Raw genomic sequence first — 19543 nt, forward strand, 5'->3', positions numbered from 1 at the left:
GTTGACCTCTGAGTCACCACAAGTACATTTCTAAGTACGCCACCTATTTTTTCAATTTTTATATTTAAAAGAAAATGTAAACCCATCAAAATTCACGACCCTTTCAAATCCAATTACTAATTTCTGTAGTTAATTAGCTTGTTGTAAATTAAACATCAAGCTTAATTATTTAATTAACTAATGAAGTAGCATTAGGAAGTTTCCAAATATTTGGGGAGTGTAAAAAAACTTATCAAATATTTTGAAAACTGTGTAATGCGGGAGAACGACCCGACAGCATGCAACTGCAAATACAGAGTGTAATAAATAAAAAACGGAACCAGAAATTTCACAGATTCTGATAGCGGTAGTGATAGTGATAGAGATAGAGATCGAGAGATGAATCAAATTTCGATGAATAATTAATATTACAGTTAAGTTAAAGAAAAAGCCATGAAAGAATGATGAAGAAACACAGACAGACAGACAGAAACAGAGCAGTGACTCAACCAAGGAAGAACTAACCCACCCTACAGCCGGAAGTAGGAACAATAAAAATGGCTGACCGACTCGACTCACTAAAGGGGATTGATTGATTGATTGATTGATTCCATTCTCACACACACAAATAGAGGTTCTAAAATTACACATCCTTCCTTCTGAATCCTCACAAACCAGCAACAATCAAATCAAATCACATCAATCCACCCATTGAAAGATTATCAAACCAGCAGGGAAAGCAGTCCGGACATCATCAGCATGAAACCCAGGAACCATTTCTGCTTCTCGTCCGTGACCGATGTCGCCGGAGATACGTCCTGCGGCCTGCAATCAACAATTTCACAAGCAAACACAGCGGTTAGGATTAGATCAATCACTAAGGAATTCTTACTACTACACAAATTTATTGTTTTTTGAGGATGAGCATACTTCTGCAGCTTCTTTAGCTCGCCGCAGAACAGGGCATTATCCGGCATCGGGAACTCCGTTTTGTTGTTCGACTCAGGGTTCACAACGCGAATGTATGTTTCCTGGCCTCGAAACCAAGAGTCGAGGTTCTCGGTCCTGAGGTTCCAAACACCCACATTGTCGAGGGAGATCAAGATCGCCGTCCATGCCCCGGGGTAAACCTAAAACATAATTTGCGCCACCAAGATTCATATACTATTCGTTACACGTCTCGGGTAACAAGAATGTCTGAATAAGTACCTGTGCTGTACTCCGAGCGACGCCATCCCACTTATTGTATGTTCCCCTGCTATTCTCCGTCCACTCGCCGTAATCCATACTGTATCGTTTATAGAAGAAATTAAAATAAATAGTTATCGTTAATTTCTGCTTCTGATGATAAGAACAGTGAAGGGAGCGAGCAGAACAGTACCCGACCACAAAGAAGGCATATCCGTTCAAGTGATATGTGTGAACCTTGGTGTCGTTGTTCTGCAATATGACTTCCATGAATCCCCTGTACGTGCCATTGATGACCGACGTTGAAACTCGAGGTGGTCCTGTAAGTGGCTTTGTAGGGAAGTCGAGATGGTATATCCCCTTGAGCTTATACTGGTCCGCAAGCCTTATCGGTGTTGATGGATTGGCAAAGGAAATCCCGCTTAAAGTGGTTCGTTGTTTTCCGTCAATTGTCTCCGGAGGTTTGTTTCTCAGCACATAAACCTCTGTCACATTGATCGAACCATATCTGAATGAACCTTGAGGGTTCGGACGAGCTCCACTCGCCGTCACATTCCATCTGCATTACACAAGCAAACTAAAGCTTTAACCACTATGCAAAATCAAACGTCGTAGTTTGGATAGAACGTTGAGATCGAACCTTATAGATCTCGCCTGGTTCATCGAGTATGTCTTGTCGAATTGGTCTTGCGGAGGGGGAGGGAGAGGACCGGAGGCCTTTCCTTTTGAGTTAGTGTAGTGCAAGACTGCGACGCCGATCACTCTTTCCCATACAGTTTCGTTGACGAATCTTGCGCTTGCAACAATGTAATAATCGCTGCTGGCGTTTTGATCCATAGTGACCAGAAAAGAGTAAGTTTGTCCGACATGAATGTCCAAGCTGGTGTAGTTCTGCTGCACTGTGTAAGAACCCTCCGTCTCAGCAAGAAGCAAGTTATGGTTCTGAATTCTGAAGTTCAAACTCGTGGAAATCCCGACATTGCTCACACGAAGACGGTACGTCTTGCCTGAGGAACACCATCAAATCATCAACTTCAAATGACATACAACAAGCGATTTGAATCGACAACCAACATTCCAATTCTTCACTGACCTGGCTCGACTGTAATGGTTTCATAGTCAATCCCCTCAGCGACAAGGGAATCGTTATACCTGTACGGTCCTTTCCCATTAATTAGAACACCATCCGGCATCCCGAGCTCTTTACCACCATTAAGAGTTCTCCTCAAAGCCTAAACACAAACCAACGATCAAACATTCCATACACAAAAAAACAATCCAAAAAATGCAGCAATACGACACTCACTGTATGATTCTGAGTATACCAATCACCTATCATAATTGGGATGTCCCCGTGAGGGGTGTCGAAGGGAACCGGAATTATCACTCTGTTATTAATAATGAAACTACCGAAGCCACCCGACGACCTCTGGAAATTCAGAGAGGGGAAGTAGAAGTAGCTCCCAATCTGGTCCTTGACCTGAAATTGGTATGTCCAATTCCACTTTGGAGGAATGGGACAATTTGTGCCAAGAACCCCATCTTGCCAAGAACTCCTCCTTTGCTGTATCCCAGCCCTGATTTCAATTCAATTTTTACATCTATCCTTATCATCAACATTTCTACAAACAACAAGTTTTACCAATCAACAGGAGCAGCACACTTACCAATGGATCAAGAAGCCTTCATCTAATTTATTTCTCACATTAACAATTACATGGTTGTTGGTTGTTACATTAATAGTCGGGCCTGGAAACTTGCCATTGACAGCAATCACCTGCAGGACAGTGCATTTCAGTTACAGACTTTCAAACCCTAACACTAACCATGAGCATTGATTTGAAAGGCATTCAACAATCCATCCAACTAAATTCAAAATCCTTACACCTAATAACCAGATCTGGAGCTCAATTAAGTAAATCCAAGCAAGCCAATGCCAACAAAATGAGCAAAGGGAATGGGAAATCAAGGGTTTCACAAGAGCATAAATTAGTTCAAGAAGCTGACCTGCTGAGGAACGCCGAGAGGAGAAGCAGTAATGTATGACACCACAAAGTCGAAGCTAACAGTGGGGTCGTCAGCAATGGAGAAGCCCATCAGCAAGCAAATGCAGACAGCCAAGACCTGGAAAAAGCTGAAGGCCGCCATAACCAACTTCGGAAGAACAAGATTTGTTGCAGATCCAGCAAGCACGCTTCAACGCCAAAGATCCAATCAACCCTTTTTCCTCCCCTCACTTTTAGCCGCTGAATTTTTACATTATCAGGTGAAACAAATCTGGAAAGAGGAATAGAAAGGCACCTCCCCAAAAAGACACACAGCTAAGCTATTCAGTGGCTTGTAGTACGTGAGTCGGGCCTTTGTCCTTGCGGATTTATGTTCATATGAGCAAAGAGAAAACCGCTCTGGGGTCTCTTCTAGCTTGTTTACCTTACCAATTGAGAGAGTAAATAGTAGTGCGTATTGGTTCAGTTGCAGGGGTAATTAAAGAGGTGCTGTATGAGTGACGAATGATGGTTTGGAGTGATTCGATGGCCTGTGGGACAGCAAATTTCTGCTTGCTGTAGTCGGGCCTTAAGTGCCAGACGGGACCATCATCGCAATCCAACATTTTCAAGAAACAACGGTTCAAAGCTCAACCACTACTGAATTTAAAATTTTAGATCATTTCAAGATCTAGATTCCAGAGAGAGAAAGAAAAAAATAAATAAAAACTCTCTCCATTCAGCTCAGCTGGAGAAATTTGTGGAATAATGTGGGGTTGGATGACAGCCTATGGCCAGTTCATAAATGGCATAAAAATACACTTTGTCCACGCGTATTTCTTTCTTCTTTATTCATTTCATACATCAAAATTTCATCACTGCAATTATCATCCCTGTTTCTGAAGTGGGAGATCGAGGACCCGACTAGGGATTTTATCCATACATTTCTCCCCTTGATCTATCACATTTCACATTACATATATTTTATCCATACATTTCTCCCCTTGATCTATCACATTTCACATTACATATATTCCCACCCACCCACACATTATTTATTTCTTTGATCTTCTTTCTTGCATTGTATTTATTTATTTTAATTTTTTCATCTTGTTTTGATCAACATTTATTTATTAATCTTGCAGTTAAGATTCCAAGATGTACTGAAAATTAGGCAGTAGTTGAATGTTTTTAATGTAAGCTTGTTGGCTTGGTTAAACTAATCTAAAAATACTCGTACTTGAATGCAAAATTTCCATCTGTCATTTTAATTAATATCGATACTGATTACTTGTGGTAATTATTTAAATGAATTTATTGACGGTGATCAATAATTGTGTTTGATATAGTAATTATATAATGATCTAGAAATTTCTTGCTTGCTGTCTTTGTGAAAAAAATTAAATAAACCTTAGCAGCTTGGAAGGGTAGAAGTTGTGATCTACAAGCTGCATTAATTGTTTCCTTTTCATAGATGGTGGTGGGTGAGAAAAATATTACTACAAAATTTTCTTCACTCAATTTCATGGATGGCTGATTGTCATATCATTAATTCATTTAATCCTCGAATTCACAAAATTTTATTTAAAAAAATTAGTCCTAGTTGATGATTGGTGGTAAAATCTATAGGTGTAATTTCACAATCATGATTTGACTTTTATATGTTGTAAAATTTAATATATTTTTTCCTCTGCATCTGGGCCTTAATTAAATACGCTAAGGTTTGATATTGCACAGTTGTCAGTGCATATTTGTGTTTACATGGAGTTAACTATTATTATTAATTTAAAAAAATAAATAAAAAGCATAAATTCAGTGCCTATATTTTCATTCAGGATCCTTCTAGTGCTATTAAAAAACTTAAAAAGCCCGTAAGAAATCCCCACCGACACATGTTTTGATTCGCCACGCTTTGACTGGTACACAATTTTCCAAAATCAAACCAACATAAAAAATTAAAATTTAATCAAATTCCCACTTGTTTTTGCTCAAATCTAAAAAATCATATATGTTCTTATTGCATTTGCTGGCAAGCCATTTTTATTATTTCTTTCTTATACCAAAAAAATTTAAACATTTGGGGGTGGCCACATCTTCTTCAACAATTCTTCGACCCGATCAGTTTGATCGTGGTAGCCTTCAATTCCGGCGATCAGCAGCGCCGTCGCGCCCGGCCCTACCGCGGCGGCGAAGTTGGATTCGTCCCACTTCACAAGCTGAAACAAAAAAATTTTAAAGATATATATTGATATATGTAATAATTTGATTTGCAAGAAGAAATAGCAAGCAAGAAAATTAACAAACCTCGTCAATGGTGAATCTGCAGGAGGCAGCATTTTCTGGGTGTAGCTTTCTCGTGAGGTAATACTTGTGTTCAAGAGGTGCCATCGACATCTTTAAAGACTGCAGTATTCTTACTGGGGTCACTATGTAATCAACCCTGTCCAAACAAAAACATTCCCATGGTATGCACCTATCATCTGCAATGTCTGAATTTAATTAGTTTGCAATGAGTAGACTAAAAGAATGAACTAATTCACCCCAAAACATCAAATAGATCTTGTTCGTTGCGAATTGCAGACACCATCATTTTGGTTTTGTATCCAAATTTATGGATATAGTTGTACACTTTCGAAACCTGAAATTATATCATCAATTCACAACCAAACTTAGGATAGGCAGTATTGCAATTAAAGTCTTGGTAAAAAATATGTAATGTGTAGAGGATCTAACCAGAGCCCGACCAGGATCTTGCCCCATCGACCGAGCTGCTTCTATTTCAGGATCATTTTTATTGCAACGTGACCAGTCCTAGTCGAATATTAGCCAAATTGTAATATAAATTTGTGGATCAAGAAAATTTCGAACAAGACTAATGATGGTTGTTTCATGGTTAGATGGAATGTTACCCGAATGCGACCGGTGTAGATTTGAATAACCGAAGTACCTGCTTGAGCCGCGGCTGCAGCTTGACAAAAACTGTGACATTTTTTTTGCACATTAGAGCATTTGAAATGTGGATCTTTATATTTTCAAGAATCACAATAAAATGAGGCTTATTTGCATTGATCGTATAGATGTAGTTGTCGAATATAATGTTATGTTGTTCTACAACAAATCGAACTCCTTTTTACCTGTTGACAAATGTTAAATGTGTCTGTATTCCTTTGGACTCCAGCATCTTCGATGCTTCGATTCCCTAAAGAAAAATAAATCAATTAATTTTACAGAGGTTTTGATTTGAAGAGAAATATTATGAGTTTGGAAATGAAAATATTTGTTGCTGCAGTACTAACTTGCCAAGTTGCAGGGATTCTAAACAACAATCGCTCGGGAGACAAGCCGAGTTCGTGATACAACTTTAACAGGTAATACACCTGCAAATTGCATCGCATGTTGATGTAAGAAACCAGAGCTATATATGTAAGAAATATTTTCTAAAGAAGTTGAATAGTGGTTGGTTACCTTATTGACAATTCCGGATGTGTCGTATGCATGGCGAATATTAACTTCAGTCGAAACTCGGCCGGGCACTAGCTTTGCAAGACTGGCTCCGACATTAACCAAAGCCTGAACATGTCAATAATTCATTACATACTAATTGTATAAGACAGGTTTCTGAAGATTGGTTTGCTCAATAATAATATTTCATACCTTGTCGAGGAAACAATCAGTTCGCTTATTAGACTCTTCTATGAGAGAGCATTTTGCATCAGCCAAGGCAGTGTCAACATCTCTCTAAACAACACAAAGTAAAATCAAATAGAAATCCAATTGAATCGTAATTAATTATATATAAATCATGTTATTACCCTGAACTGATTGCCAGGAAGGCTACAAATACCCAAGATTAAAGAAGAGCTAACAGTGGCAGCTGTGGGGGGAAACCTGCAGTAAATTTAAATTAATATACAGACATATCAGCATCAAGAACAAGAAGAAGAACAAATCTGATTTCCAGCCAAAATCAACCTCTCAAAATCATCGAAAATAACAGTATCCGGTACGATTTCACTGTGGCTTTGTACAACGTCCAATTCGGTTCTCACACCTGGAAGACGATCGATGCAGAAATAAAAAATAAAAAAGGGAAAGAGCAGTCAAAATCAGCCATGAAGAACACACAACCACCACACAGATCGATCTACCTGTGTAAAAAGACGATGGGGGATTCGTAGCTGCGCGGATTGAAGGAAAAAACCTCGGATTCTTAAAATTGAGCCTTGGCTTAGTGAATCCAGCTTCGAAATTTCCTATCTTCTTCTCCTGTTTTCGTCATTGTAGATATTAATTACCACGAATCCATGCATTGCATGATTAATCACCACAGTAAAAAAATATTTTACCTGGATAGATGGTAATAAGGAGGAGGGGAAAATTGCAGAGGGATGAAGAAAGTGCAACGCAGACGACATTGTTTCTTCTTCAATTGGCAATGGAGATTGGAAATGGCTTTTCCATTACTGAGGAGCTTTATGCGCGAAGGAAGAGAACCGCAATCATGGAAGCCGGTAGTACAACTATCGATGCACGAGGTACGATTGGCTGAAGCTGTAGCCTTGCAGCGTCGATGCACTTCGTGAAATGAGACACGTGGTTATCGTATATGGGCTCCACGTGGATTTACGGTCCTGTCGATCCAAACTGGATCCGACATTTCCTCCAAATGCCACGTCGGTTGGAAGAGGTCAGCGAGTTAGAACATAGGTTTATTTTACCGTTACGCGTCAGATTGTTTTTTTTATAGCTGTTTATGTCAAAACTTTTAAATTATTCTAAATCCTCTAATTACAGTTTTAAAATGGTAAAAGAGAACTTGTGACACCAATAAAAACAAAATCATCCAAAGATCAATTTAGCTTTACAATAAACCCAGTTCTTATATAATAATGTAACAAAAGGAGGAGGAGCAAACACAATTAATAAATACATAAAAGGTCTAAAATCCAGAGAGACAAAACAGGCCATCTGCTAAATTTCATGTCATATATATTATCATATCATCTGAGTAATCAAAGGCTCTAATCTGTGCTGGCTGCATCACGACTCGACGACGACGACGGCGGGCGAAGGTGACGGCTCGTCTCTTTCTTCTTTGCTTGTGGCTCCACCTGCCCTTCTTGCGCCATTTTCACCAGAGATTCCAGGAACTCTTGAACCTATTCATCAATGGACAATGGATCAACATCAATCAATTCCAACTACTACTGCTACTACTACTTCCTCCTTACCTCGGAAGTATCCCTCAGAGAGTACGAAGCATGGCTCGGTTTCAGGACAGACGATACCAAGATTCCATACCCGCAGTTTTTCTCTCTCAGAACCTACATCATCATCACCATCACCACCACCACTTGACCATCTTACTCGTCCAAGGAAGAAGACTACATACAAAAATGTATATATATATATTACCTGGAATGCATCTTCGTCGGTTTTGTCATCACCAATGTAAATAGGGAGTACATCATGGCGATCGCCATATCCTGCATGACCGAATGTTTTCATTACAAAAAAGGAACAGGTGATTTTCTAAAAGTTCGATTGTATTACTAATACTCCATACCTAGAGATTGTAGAAGAAATTCAACAGCTTTTCCTTTATCCCAGTCAATCATAGGGCGAACTTCCAGAACCTATCCATCGGCCAAAAACATTCATGTTCAAGCAGTTAATATCATCTTTATAGATTGTATTCCTTTGGACAGCTAATTTTCGTAAATTTAATTACCTTCCGTCCATGAGTGATTCGCAACCGGGGATAATGCTCCAAGATGTCTTGAACATATTGCGCAATCACAGGCCAGCTCTGGTCGGATCAAACACAAAGCAACGGTTATATTAGTTAAGTAGGCTCGGAAACATTAAATGCACGGATATTAAATGAAGCCTATTAATTCCTACACTCTCATCCACGTTGCGATAATGAACGGAGACACAGAATTTATGGTTCTCCACTTTTGAACCTTTGACATCTTTGACAATCTCGACGAGGCTTTTGTAAACCTGGAAATATCAGCGAAAATATAGTAGCACGATATTCATCAATCCAAGGATAACAGATAAGTAAGTGTTTATTTTCCCTATCATCACACACCTCGTCGATCACAGGTATGAATTCAGCGGCAGGCTGGAATAGATTAACCTCATTTCCCTGTTCATAGACAACAGAAAGATCGTTGAGAATAACTGAACTTTAAGACAAGGGGCAGAAACTATGAATACTAACCTCCTTGTCTGTCGACTTGACACAATTTACATGGCTTTCGGACACCATGTCGCTGACAGGAAAGATGATGTCCATTCCATGACTACCAGCATAGTAAAGTTCAGCCAGTCCTACCAATTCATAAGCCTGAAGAAAACGGATATTTTTGTCAGCAGAAGTCATGAAACAAATATGGACTGAATTTCGAATGAGACTTCATCAGAAGAATTCATTTTCTTCACCTTATCACGGCTCCTTCCGGTTATGATTGCTGTTGGAAAATATTTTGCGACATTGCTTAAAGCAGACCGCATCTGAGAAAGAAGGAAAAGATAGGGCAACAAGCAGGTATAAGGGTCTGCAGGTGAGTATAATAACAAGCGAGGTAAAATTTCTTACATCATTAGACATGAATGCTCGATCAGGGTCGTCCACAATGGGTGAAAGCGTTCCATCATAGTCCAAGAACATGATAACCTGAGAATTCCTTGCATTATTGGTTATCAATTGGAAGCAGTCGAGGGCTGAAGGATATTTAGCCTGCAAGAACAAACAGAAAAGATAAAAACAGCAATATAAGTACTAAACAAGGATGTTTACAAGGAAAGCAAGACAACATCATCACATACCATCCAGGTATCGTAATCCATTTCTGAATGGTCTGAAACAGCAGCATTAGGGCTATTGGTATCGCTCGTAGGATTCCTACGAGGGGGGGAGGAAGAGCGCATGGCGTCGAGCCAGCCAGTGGTGCTAGCATCGTCGGTTTTGGCTGTCTTTTTCCTCGGAGGAACCATGAAAACACTGGTAGACATTGATGTACCGGTTTGTAAGCAAGGCAAGAAACTAGAGTGGATCCTCATTCGAGAGTTGCTTATTGGAGCAGTATCGGCAATTACTGGGGATCCTTTAGCCGACTTCAAGTCCATGGAATTCATACGACTTTTAACCATGCATTACCAAAAAATGCAGGGCTTTAAATGTGTACCAAAGATCCAGCACCACTGCTTTACAATGTCTTTTTAATAATGGATGCCATCAAGTCGAAGCTTCAAATGATCTAATATAAACACACAAGAAAAAAACATCTATCAAGACGTGGTGCATACACGAAAAGTTTTCAAAAAAATTGAAGCACAAAATTTTGAAATAGATACATTACACACCAGCTATCAATCAAAACGTCAACGAGATTCACACAGGTTGCAATTAGTCTGGCCTGACTGCTTTGTTCTCCTGAAATTAAAAGGAAATGAAAGTAATCAAAAGAAATGGCATATGTCTATCGCAAAAACAAAAGCATCACCATGAGGAGCAACAACAAAGTGATTTGACTACACGACTGCATAATGAAGTTAATCTAACTATATGGTTTTATCACTACAATGTCGCTCCTATCGAGCATGGGAATTCCTCTACTTGATGCAGTTTTCTAAGATAGTGAAATGGATGCCAAGGCCATTGCCTTTTATATAGGGGAAATAAAATTTGCCAATGAAAAAGTCATCGAAATAAAGAATATCATATGTTAAAGCTGGCAAACCAAAGAAAATGACATACTCCAGTGTCAAATTTACCAATCTAAAGGTAAGCAATTTCAAAAGCTCCATTGGGTACTCGTAACGGTTGAGGTGATGCAATACATTTAAGATAGACTAAGCTACGATGCAGCGGTTGCGTAATCTTCTTGGCATTTTCTTCCAGCAAACGGCGGCTTCATTCAAAAGAAATACTAACCATTTTCACATTATAGCACAATTAATCAAACAATGACGAATATATATTATATATATATAATAAAAGAAAGTCAATAGGAAGAAGAAATAAAGCATCGTGATCGACTTTATTTTGACATCATTCATGTCAATCAAAACAGCATCAAAGTGACCACATCGGTTCTGGAAAGTTTCAAATTGGACATAATCCTACAACCATAACCCAAACCTTCTAACAACTTTATAAAAATGCTAGAATTAATGCAACATATTCGAACATATATCGAATCATCCATACTTTTAAGTATTTCAGATTCGCGGTATCTCTATTTTCATATATTTTCAAATAAATTTCTTTACTATTCATCTACAATACATTTGCCACAAAAATATTACATCAATTACCTATTCTTCATTTAAAATACTACATTAAAAACCTTTCACATCCAAAGTTTATTTATATCATGCAAAATGCCTACCAATTTTCAATTTTTTACAATTCCCAACAACACTATAGAATTCAAGAACATTCCAAAACATATCTAAAAACAAATCTTTCCCATGGAAGCATCATCTCAGTCATCATTCCAAATATTTATTTTTTGTATCAAATGTCTTGCATCTTAAACTCTATAGCTTGGTTTAGTACCCTATAGACAGATCTATAGTATGAAAAAAAAAAAAAAAAAAAAACATCAACTTTGTCTATTAAAAAAAAAATGATGAAGGAAGCCTGAAAAGGTAAATTAGTTTTGAAATATACAAAAATGTATAGCAACTATGTATTTTCAAACCACTTTGAGAAAAGCCCATTGAATCATCTTCTCAAAGCTACTATTGATTTCCCTGATTCCTCACTATATATATTTATATAAATATAGATATTGTTGCTTACAAACAAACATGCATGGACTCTCCACAGTCGACAGAGACATTTGAGAAATTCAGAAAATTAAAAACAAAAACGCATCTTGATATTAATTAATTGCCATAAGCAATGCTTGTGATACAATAGTAAAAACAAAGTACCAGAAAAGAATGATACAGTGACTTAAAATAGCATCCACGAAAGAAGAAACAACTGACTACGACCCCATGTATACATACATACATATATATATAGAAGCCAATCTATGTAAATATCTAACAGGAGCAACCGACAAAGCCATGCTCTCCATAATCAGCCGACAGAAAAATGTGAAAAAGACTTAATAATAAATAAGAACACTGTGGTTTAAGAAATTACAAACAAACGCACGTGAATGCATCAACAGCCAAATGCGAATGAATATTGAATCAAATACGAGGAGCAGCGCTTTGCAATTCTTCTTCTTTTTCTTTGTTTTCTTTTTCCCCTCTAAATATACACCAAAAGTAAAAGAATAAAAACACAGAATGAGGGGTGGAGGCAATAAAGACTCGATTTTTCAACATGTTTATCCAAGAATTGGAATATCGCAGGTAAAGATGAATCAAGAAAATGCCTGGATTTTGATTATTTTTGTAAATACTGGTGGGTAAATGCAGATTAAATCCCTCGAGAACTGTGGGTTGAAACGAACAGGGAGGGAAGGTAATGGAAAACAGTAGGGCAAAAAGATACGGACCTGATTATCTTTGCAGGATGATCAGCAAAAAGCAGACGGCAGAAAGGTCAGGGAATGATTAATCTACTCGCAGCCTGGGACTGGGAGATGGGTCAATCAATACATTCAAACAATTAAATACCATCAGGACAAAAAACAAAATAAACAGAAAAAGGAGAAATCTTTTTAATAACAACAACACTTTTTTTTTTTAAAAAATAATAATAATAACAAGAAGAGAGATTGAATGAGAATCCAAATGAAAAAAGGCAGAAAAATGCCGGAAAAATAGGAACACCAGGGAGAGAGGAATTCTACCTCAAAAAAATCAAACCACCAACGACAGGTTTACGACAAACCCTAAAAATGCGAACCACAAAAAAGAAATGAAATCAAAATAATAATAATAATAATGATAATAAAAATAGGAAGCAGAAAGAATGATAGAGAGAGAAAGAGAGGAAACGTGATAAACAAGGCAACCTTCGTCTCCCTCCGTCGAATCGAGAAATAATAATCACTGCAAAAGATTGGGGGATTTTTTATTCTTCTTTTCAAATCTAGGGTTGTATTTGTATACAATACCAATATCGTAATTACTACAATGTACTTTTATTTTAATTATTCATCTTGTCAAAAATTGATTGAATGGCCATGAAACCATGCTAAATACTTTTTAAAAACGATTAACGATTAGGCTAACCAACATGATCCAGTGCCAACACATTTTCATCACTGCAAGTCTGCAACTCATCCATGAATTACAGTGCTGATTTTTATTAGGTACATCTTGTTGACAGTGCTCAAACAATGGGAACACTAGTGAGAAGTAGATCTGGCAAATAATGACAATGGTAAAAAACTGGGACTCGATTATGTATACAGTTTTATACGAATTTTGTTGTGATATTTTAAATTTAGGTTTCATTTATTATTTTGATTAGTTTATATTAGATTTAATTAATTTAAATTAAAATTTGATTATATTCATCAGATTAAGTTGTTTTTATTTGAATTTGATTATATTCATCAGATTAAGTTGTTTTGATTTGAGTTTATTGAGGACCTATACTTTTATTTTTATGGTTAAAAAGATGCAATTTTCTAGATCAGCCTACAATGAATTTTAACATAATTATTTTTGCACAATCATGGGTGCTGATTTTTTACTATCAACATCCAATCCTCTATTTTTTATTGACTTTTTAGTTTTTTGATTGATTATATTATTATTATTATTATTATTATTATTATTGTTTAATTTGTGAAATTTTAATTTTGAAAAATTTTTAAATAAAAAAATGGATCGATTTGAGGTTGTGTTTGAACAGATCGAGTTTGTGTTAGTTATGTAGCCTATTAAACGGGTTATCGAGTCATTTTTTAATTGGTCTGGTTTGAACAGTCGGGTTCAGACCGGGTCTTCTAATCCTTTCAAATAAAGAGATGGATTTCAAGTTGAACCATTTAATCTGTTTAAAAATTCATTCGAAACCCGACCGAGTTCGCCGGCATTCTACTTTGTCAAGCTATTACATTGGGAGGATATTAGTAAAACCTGCCTTAGCGTATAATTCTGTGCTACTGATAATTTGTTAATATAAATGTCATTAATGTTAAGTTTGACAAAAGTTTTGACGAATACTATGATCGATTAACCAAAAGCTGTAATTCTTTAATCAACAAAAATGTGTAATGTTTATATATGCTATGACTAGTTTGTTTGATTTTGATCTCAAATCAAAACTAATATTATTTAATTTGTATAATATTTAATTAAAAAATATATTACTTTTTTTTTTCACTTCTAAAAGTTTACATTTATTTTTTGTATGTAAAAATATTACTCATTCTGTCTCATCTTATTTGTCTCAATTTACGTAGATAATTAAGATTATAATGACTAAATAATTTAATTAAATAAATATATAAATCAAAAAATTTAAAATGTGATTCAAGTGATATATTTTCAAAAAAAATAACAAATTATGTGGGACAAACGGAATAGAAATAGTGGACATTAATTACTAAAAAAAAGAAATATTTGAATTTGACAAACAAAAATATAAATAAATAAACATTGATAGTTTTAATATAAAGTGAACAGAAGAGACACTTTTTATACAAAATATAATATAAAAACTAATACTTAAACAAAAATTTTAATTTAAATTAAAATCAAAGAATAATATCCGATCAAATATAGTTTAAAAAAGTATATTAGAGTAGAATGCATATATTGAAACAAGGAGAGGATCCTTGGCTTCCATGGTTGCCTAGGGTAAGGTTATCTTATATATACACACTGTGTATAAGACAACGAGGCAGATATTATGATTATTTCATCTAACAAATAAATATATTTGCAAAAAATATTATACATTTATTAAGATTTTTATTTATTTATTCTAGATTCAATATATTTGTATATATTTAGAAAAATTGTAAAAATTATTCACCATATATAATTTATTATCACTTTTGTCTTTTATTAATGTTGTTGACAAAATATATCCTATATATTTACAAAAATCATTATTTTTGTCATTTAATCACACGTGATGTGATCACGCGAGGTGTGAATAACTCTTCAGATTTATAATCAAATCCTAAAGTATTCAATTTATACTTTTAGAATGATTAAGAATCATTAATTCAACATCACCACTTTTGCACTTCTTAATATTTGTTGCTTTTCAGATAATGATTATCAAGTATTTGTGCCGAATACTTATTATAGCTTAATTTTTTCATTGAAATTCTCTAAGTAATTTGATTGGATTATCATTGGAGTTGTCTCTAATTTATGAATTTACAACAAATGTATAATAATTTTAAAAAACTTGAAAGATTGAATAGAAAAAAAAAAAAAAAAAAAATCCATTTTGTAAGAGAAATAGTATCATAGATTTTATGTAACTTCGCTAAGAATTGTAAATACACGTATAGGTATAGGCTATAGCCATCGGCGAAACTACTGGGGGTAAGGGTGGCTCTAGCCTCTCCTTCACCCACCCGCCTCTTAATTTTTTCTATTATAATATTTTTTTGAAATTATATATGCTAAAAAATATCTTTTTTTAGTATTAAAAATTTCTATTTAAATTATTATTATTAAAATATTGAAATTTTAGTATATTAAAGTTTTTAGTATGATCAAATATCATATTGAATTTTTTGTATGTTAAAAAATACTTTCAGTATATATTAAAATAATTTTGATATTTTAATATTAGGTATGTCGATATATACAAATAATTCAATATATTGATATCATAATTATTATTTTGAATTTTAGTAGATTGTATATGAAACAGTATATACAGACATTGTATCAAAATTTCAATACGATATCAATATATATATATATTTATCATATTAATTTTTTTGGTATATCGAATTTTCAATGCCATATTGTTACAATTTAAAAATAAAAAATAAAAAATAAAAAAATTGGCTCTTTTGTTCGAGTTCTGATTCTGCCGCTGCCTATAGCCTATTGAGCAACTATTTATATTTATGAGATTAAAAAACCCGTATATTCGAAATCATTGCTACATCATATTTTATTTTATAGATTAGGCTATCCAATTAATTGAAACGATGCTCCTTTTGGCAGAGAATTACTACAAGAGAATTAACATTGCATCTATAAATACCACAAGAGAATTAATCTGAAAGTATATCTACACTTAGAAAAGCACAATCTTTTCTTTTCCAAAAGAGAAAACAATGGCGACATTTCTGCGCACTTCACTAGTAGTGATGATGTTTTTCCATATCATAACTTTGTTCGACTCGACAACGTTGATCTATCAATGCGAGGCTCGACGACGACGCGTAATTCTTCACGGCCGAGATTTTTCTCTGCCTCATTTACATAAACCACTTGAAGAGGTTAAGAGCGAGTACACTCCATCACTAAAAAGACTATACAGTTTTCGTTACAAACCAAAAAAACCAAAGTCTGGAAGTGAATACGATTCTTCACTAGCAGTTGGCCAATCTGTATTGCTGCCAGCTCATAATCCCCATGGACGATACGAGGTTGTTCATAAACGAGATAAGCCAGAACCTTAAGCATCGATCAACTCTCCAATATATGCCATATGCCAATAATAATGTCCTTAATAAGTATGATTCCAGCCTTCTTAGTGATGCAACATTAGGTTGGAGGAAGTCATCTCTCTTGTAATAAACTATAATAAATGTGGATGATGCATCTGAAATTACGTTATATTTTATACAAATAAATAAATAAAATGCTCGAGTTTAATAGTTATTACACCTTTGCTTCATGTCATTTTACTTTATATTTGTGGGTTAATCTACGATAACGAAGCGGTTTAAGATTTAAGCAATTCAATCCACCCGCAAGTGGTGAGCCAAGTGGGCAACCCATAGACATTTTAATTTTTATTTATTTATTTATTTATTTATATTTAATATAAAAATAGTTATCCGTAGAGTTCAAATCATAAATATTTTAAAATAAATATTTAATATAAATTGATTCAAAATTTTAAATATCATTAATCAATATTTCTTTTTAAAGTATTGGTAATTGAAAATATTTAAACAAATAAATATGTATTATTCTTATAAAATTTTCAATAAATTCTAGAAAGAAAAAAAAATAAAAAATAATGAAAGATGAATATAACAAACAAAAACAAATCGAAACAAAAGAAACAGCGACGTCGACGAGACAGTCTTAAAAAATACTAATATCACCGACAATACATATTGATTAATTAGTTTAATATAATATGAAAATTTTAATAAATTAATTCTTTAATTTAACTTAATATAAAATATTTTTAAAAATTACCATAAAATACAATACTTTTTCAATCCGGTATGTATATATTCGTTTTTTTTCAATAAACGTTTTGAATATTAAAATTATATATATAATACAAAAGATGGAGATAATTGCAAAAATATTCCTATGGTATATATTTTGCTAGCATAAATACAGGACAAAAATAATCATGAAGTATATATGAGACATATTTTTTGTAATTTTCCGGCCTGTATGAATATCAAAATTTACCCATTAAAAAGATAGTTAAACAATGATGATTTTTTTGTTTGTTTGAAATAATATGTAAGTTGTAAAAACTTTTTAAAGTCATATAACCACAATTACTAAAAATAAAATAAAATAATTAATTTTGAACATATTAAAATGGTAAAACAAATATATTTATTTGAAATATTAAAGATATTATATTTATTTGACCAAGGGACAAACCCACCCATCCATTGCGGGTTTACCAACTCTCAATCCGCAATCCACGTAAATTCACTCGTTTAGTCTTGCATTTTAACGAACATAAAAAAATTCAAACTCAACACCCTTTGAAAGTAGGAGGGGATAGCCCAACTCGACCAATTGAACATATTTTGACAATTCTAATATTATAAATAATTTGTAGAGTAAAATTTATTTAAGGTTAATTATATTTACAATTTATATATATATATTTAATTAAATTAAACTTAAAATAATAATGTATACATAAAATTTAATAAATTTTATTTTTAATTAGATTAAATAATTTAAATTCTTTAAATATAATTTATAAAATTCTAAATAAATTTAAAATTTTTAATAATAAACATATTTAAACCCTATTTGAATTAGATTTTGCCACGACATTAGACTTTTATTTCTAACAAAAAAACTTTATACCTTATGTTGGTCCAAAAACAAAAATAGTTTTTAAAATTCAAAATTATTTTTTACAAACACAATTTAAAAAATAAACATAAACACTTTTTAATAAAAAAATATTGTTTTTATCAATAATAATTACAATAAATACTATATTATAAGATAAAAATAATTGTTTTATATTTTAATTAAAATTTTAAAAATATTATTTCATTATGTTTATTTTATATATTATTTTTAAATTAAAATTTAAAATTGAAATTTGATATCAAATTTAAAAATATAAATTTTTTATTATACTAAAATCTTAAAATTATTAAATATAATTATAAATTTAATAAATTATAAAAATATAGTAATTTAACATTGAATTTAATTTATATATTATCTTTAAATTAAAAATTTAAAATATAAGTTACAATATTTAGAAATATATTTTATGTACTATATAATTTAAATTTTTAGATATAAATAATAAAAATTCAAAATAAATTATAAAAATTCTATAGAAAAATATAATTATTTTAACTGCAAGTGCTTTTGAGTAATTTTTGAAGTTTTAAAAATATTTTCAATTTTATAATTTAAAAACAGTTACTTTTATAAAAAGTTAAGTAAACTTAAAATTAAACTGCTTTTTGACTTATGCTTCTATTTTTTTTTTTGGTTTATTTTTTTAACAATTTAAAAAACTTCTAATTTTATTATAGTATATAAAAATAATTTTATAATAATTCATTTAAACATAAAATCATTTTACTTTTATTTTTGGCTTTTGCTTATATTTTTAGCTTATGTATATCTTTTTTAAGCTAATTCAAATAGTCCCTTATTTCATAGTTAAAAACATTTAACTATGAAATTATGCAAAATGTAACATAATGTGATGTTTTAAATTATAAATAAATATTGAATATTATTGTTCATGTAGCTTGAAATTGAACCAAAATTCAGTCCACAAAGCTTATTTAATTAGGTATTATAAACATGATGGTTGACTATGTTGTGTATCTTTTAAATTTAAATTTTTAGCAAATTTGATAAAAAAAAAAATTAAATGACAAAAAAACCTTATAGCTAGAGCCTAGTATATAGCAACAACTCGAATTTATGAGAATCAGAAATCTTTATATACGAATCATTGCTATATCATAGTATTTTATTTCATAGATTAGGCTATCCAATTTACAACGATATTATGT

The 19543-nt window shown here is 33.1% G+C and overlaps 3 protein-coding genes across 4 annotated transcripts; all 3 read right to left on the reverse strand.

The window, feature by feature from the left end:
* Positions 1-379: 379 nt before the first annotated feature.
* LOC127240610 (monocopper oxidase-like protein SKU5) lies at positions 380-3779 on the reverse strand. The gene is made up of 9 exons (XM_051259383.1): positions 3175-3779; positions 2835-2944; positions 2474-2744; positions 2261-2399; positions 1808-2174; positions 1361-1726; positions 1189-1267; positions 910-1109; positions 380-804 (listed from the first exon to the last, which is right to left on the reverse strand). The coding sequence occupies exons 1-9, from the start codon at positions 3313-3315 to the stop codon at positions 702-704; spliced, it is 1776 nt and encodes a 591-aa protein (XP_051115340.1). The 5' UTR covers positions 3316-3779; the 3' UTR covers positions 380-701.
* Positions 3780-5221: 1442 nt separating this feature from the next.
* LOC127240512 (uncharacterized) lies at positions 5222-7634 on the reverse strand. The gene is made up of 13 exons (XM_051259231.1): positions 7499-7634; positions 7301-7418; positions 7125-7203; positions 6965-7040; positions 6807-6890; positions 6618-6722; positions 6449-6529; positions 6287-6351; positions 6062-6131; positions 5886-5963; positions 5693-5790; positions 5457-5592; positions 5222-5368 (listed from the first exon to the last, which is right to left on the reverse strand). Exons 1-13 carry the CDS (start codon positions 7565-7567, stop codon positions 5222-5224), a joined length of 1206 nt encoding a protein of 401 aa, XP_051115188.1. The 5' UTR covers positions 7568-7634.
* Positions 7635-8027: 393 nt separating this feature from the next.
* On the reverse strand, positions 8028-12766 carry LOC127240510 (probable trehalose-phosphate phosphatase G). 2 transcript variants are annotated; one of them, XM_051259228.1, is made up of 13 exons: positions 12683-12766; positions 10527-10596; positions 9990-10420; positions 9760-9900; positions 9603-9674; positions 9382-9507; positions 9250-9306; positions 9057-9158; positions 8884-8961; positions 8719-8788; positions 8568-8638; positions 8384-8476; positions 8028-8311 (listed from the first exon to the last, which is right to left on the reverse strand). In XM_051259228.1, the coding sequence occupies exons 3-13, from the start codon at positions 10311-10313 to the stop codon at positions 8174-8176; spliced, it is 1272 nt and encodes a 423-aa protein (XP_051115185.1). In that variant the 5' UTR covers positions 10314-10420; positions 10527-10596; positions 12683-12766; the 3' UTR covers positions 8028-8173. The 2 variants fall into 2 exon arrangements, with proteins under 2 accessions (XP_051115185.1, XP_051115184.1); XM_051259227.1 differs by lacking the exon at positions 12683-12766 and having other exon boundaries at positions 10527-10768.
* Between the last annotated feature and the right edge of the window lie 6777 nt (positions 12767-19543).

This window comes from Andrographis paniculata, unplaced genomic scaffold (genome assembly GCF_009805555.1).
Source record: "Andrographis paniculata isolate CXL003 unplaced genomic scaffold, ASM980555v1 Contig79END, whole genome shotgun sequence".
Taxonomy (NCBI): domain Eukaryota; kingdom Viridiplantae; phylum Streptophyta; class Magnoliopsida; order Lamiales; family Acanthaceae; genus Andrographis; species Andrographis paniculata.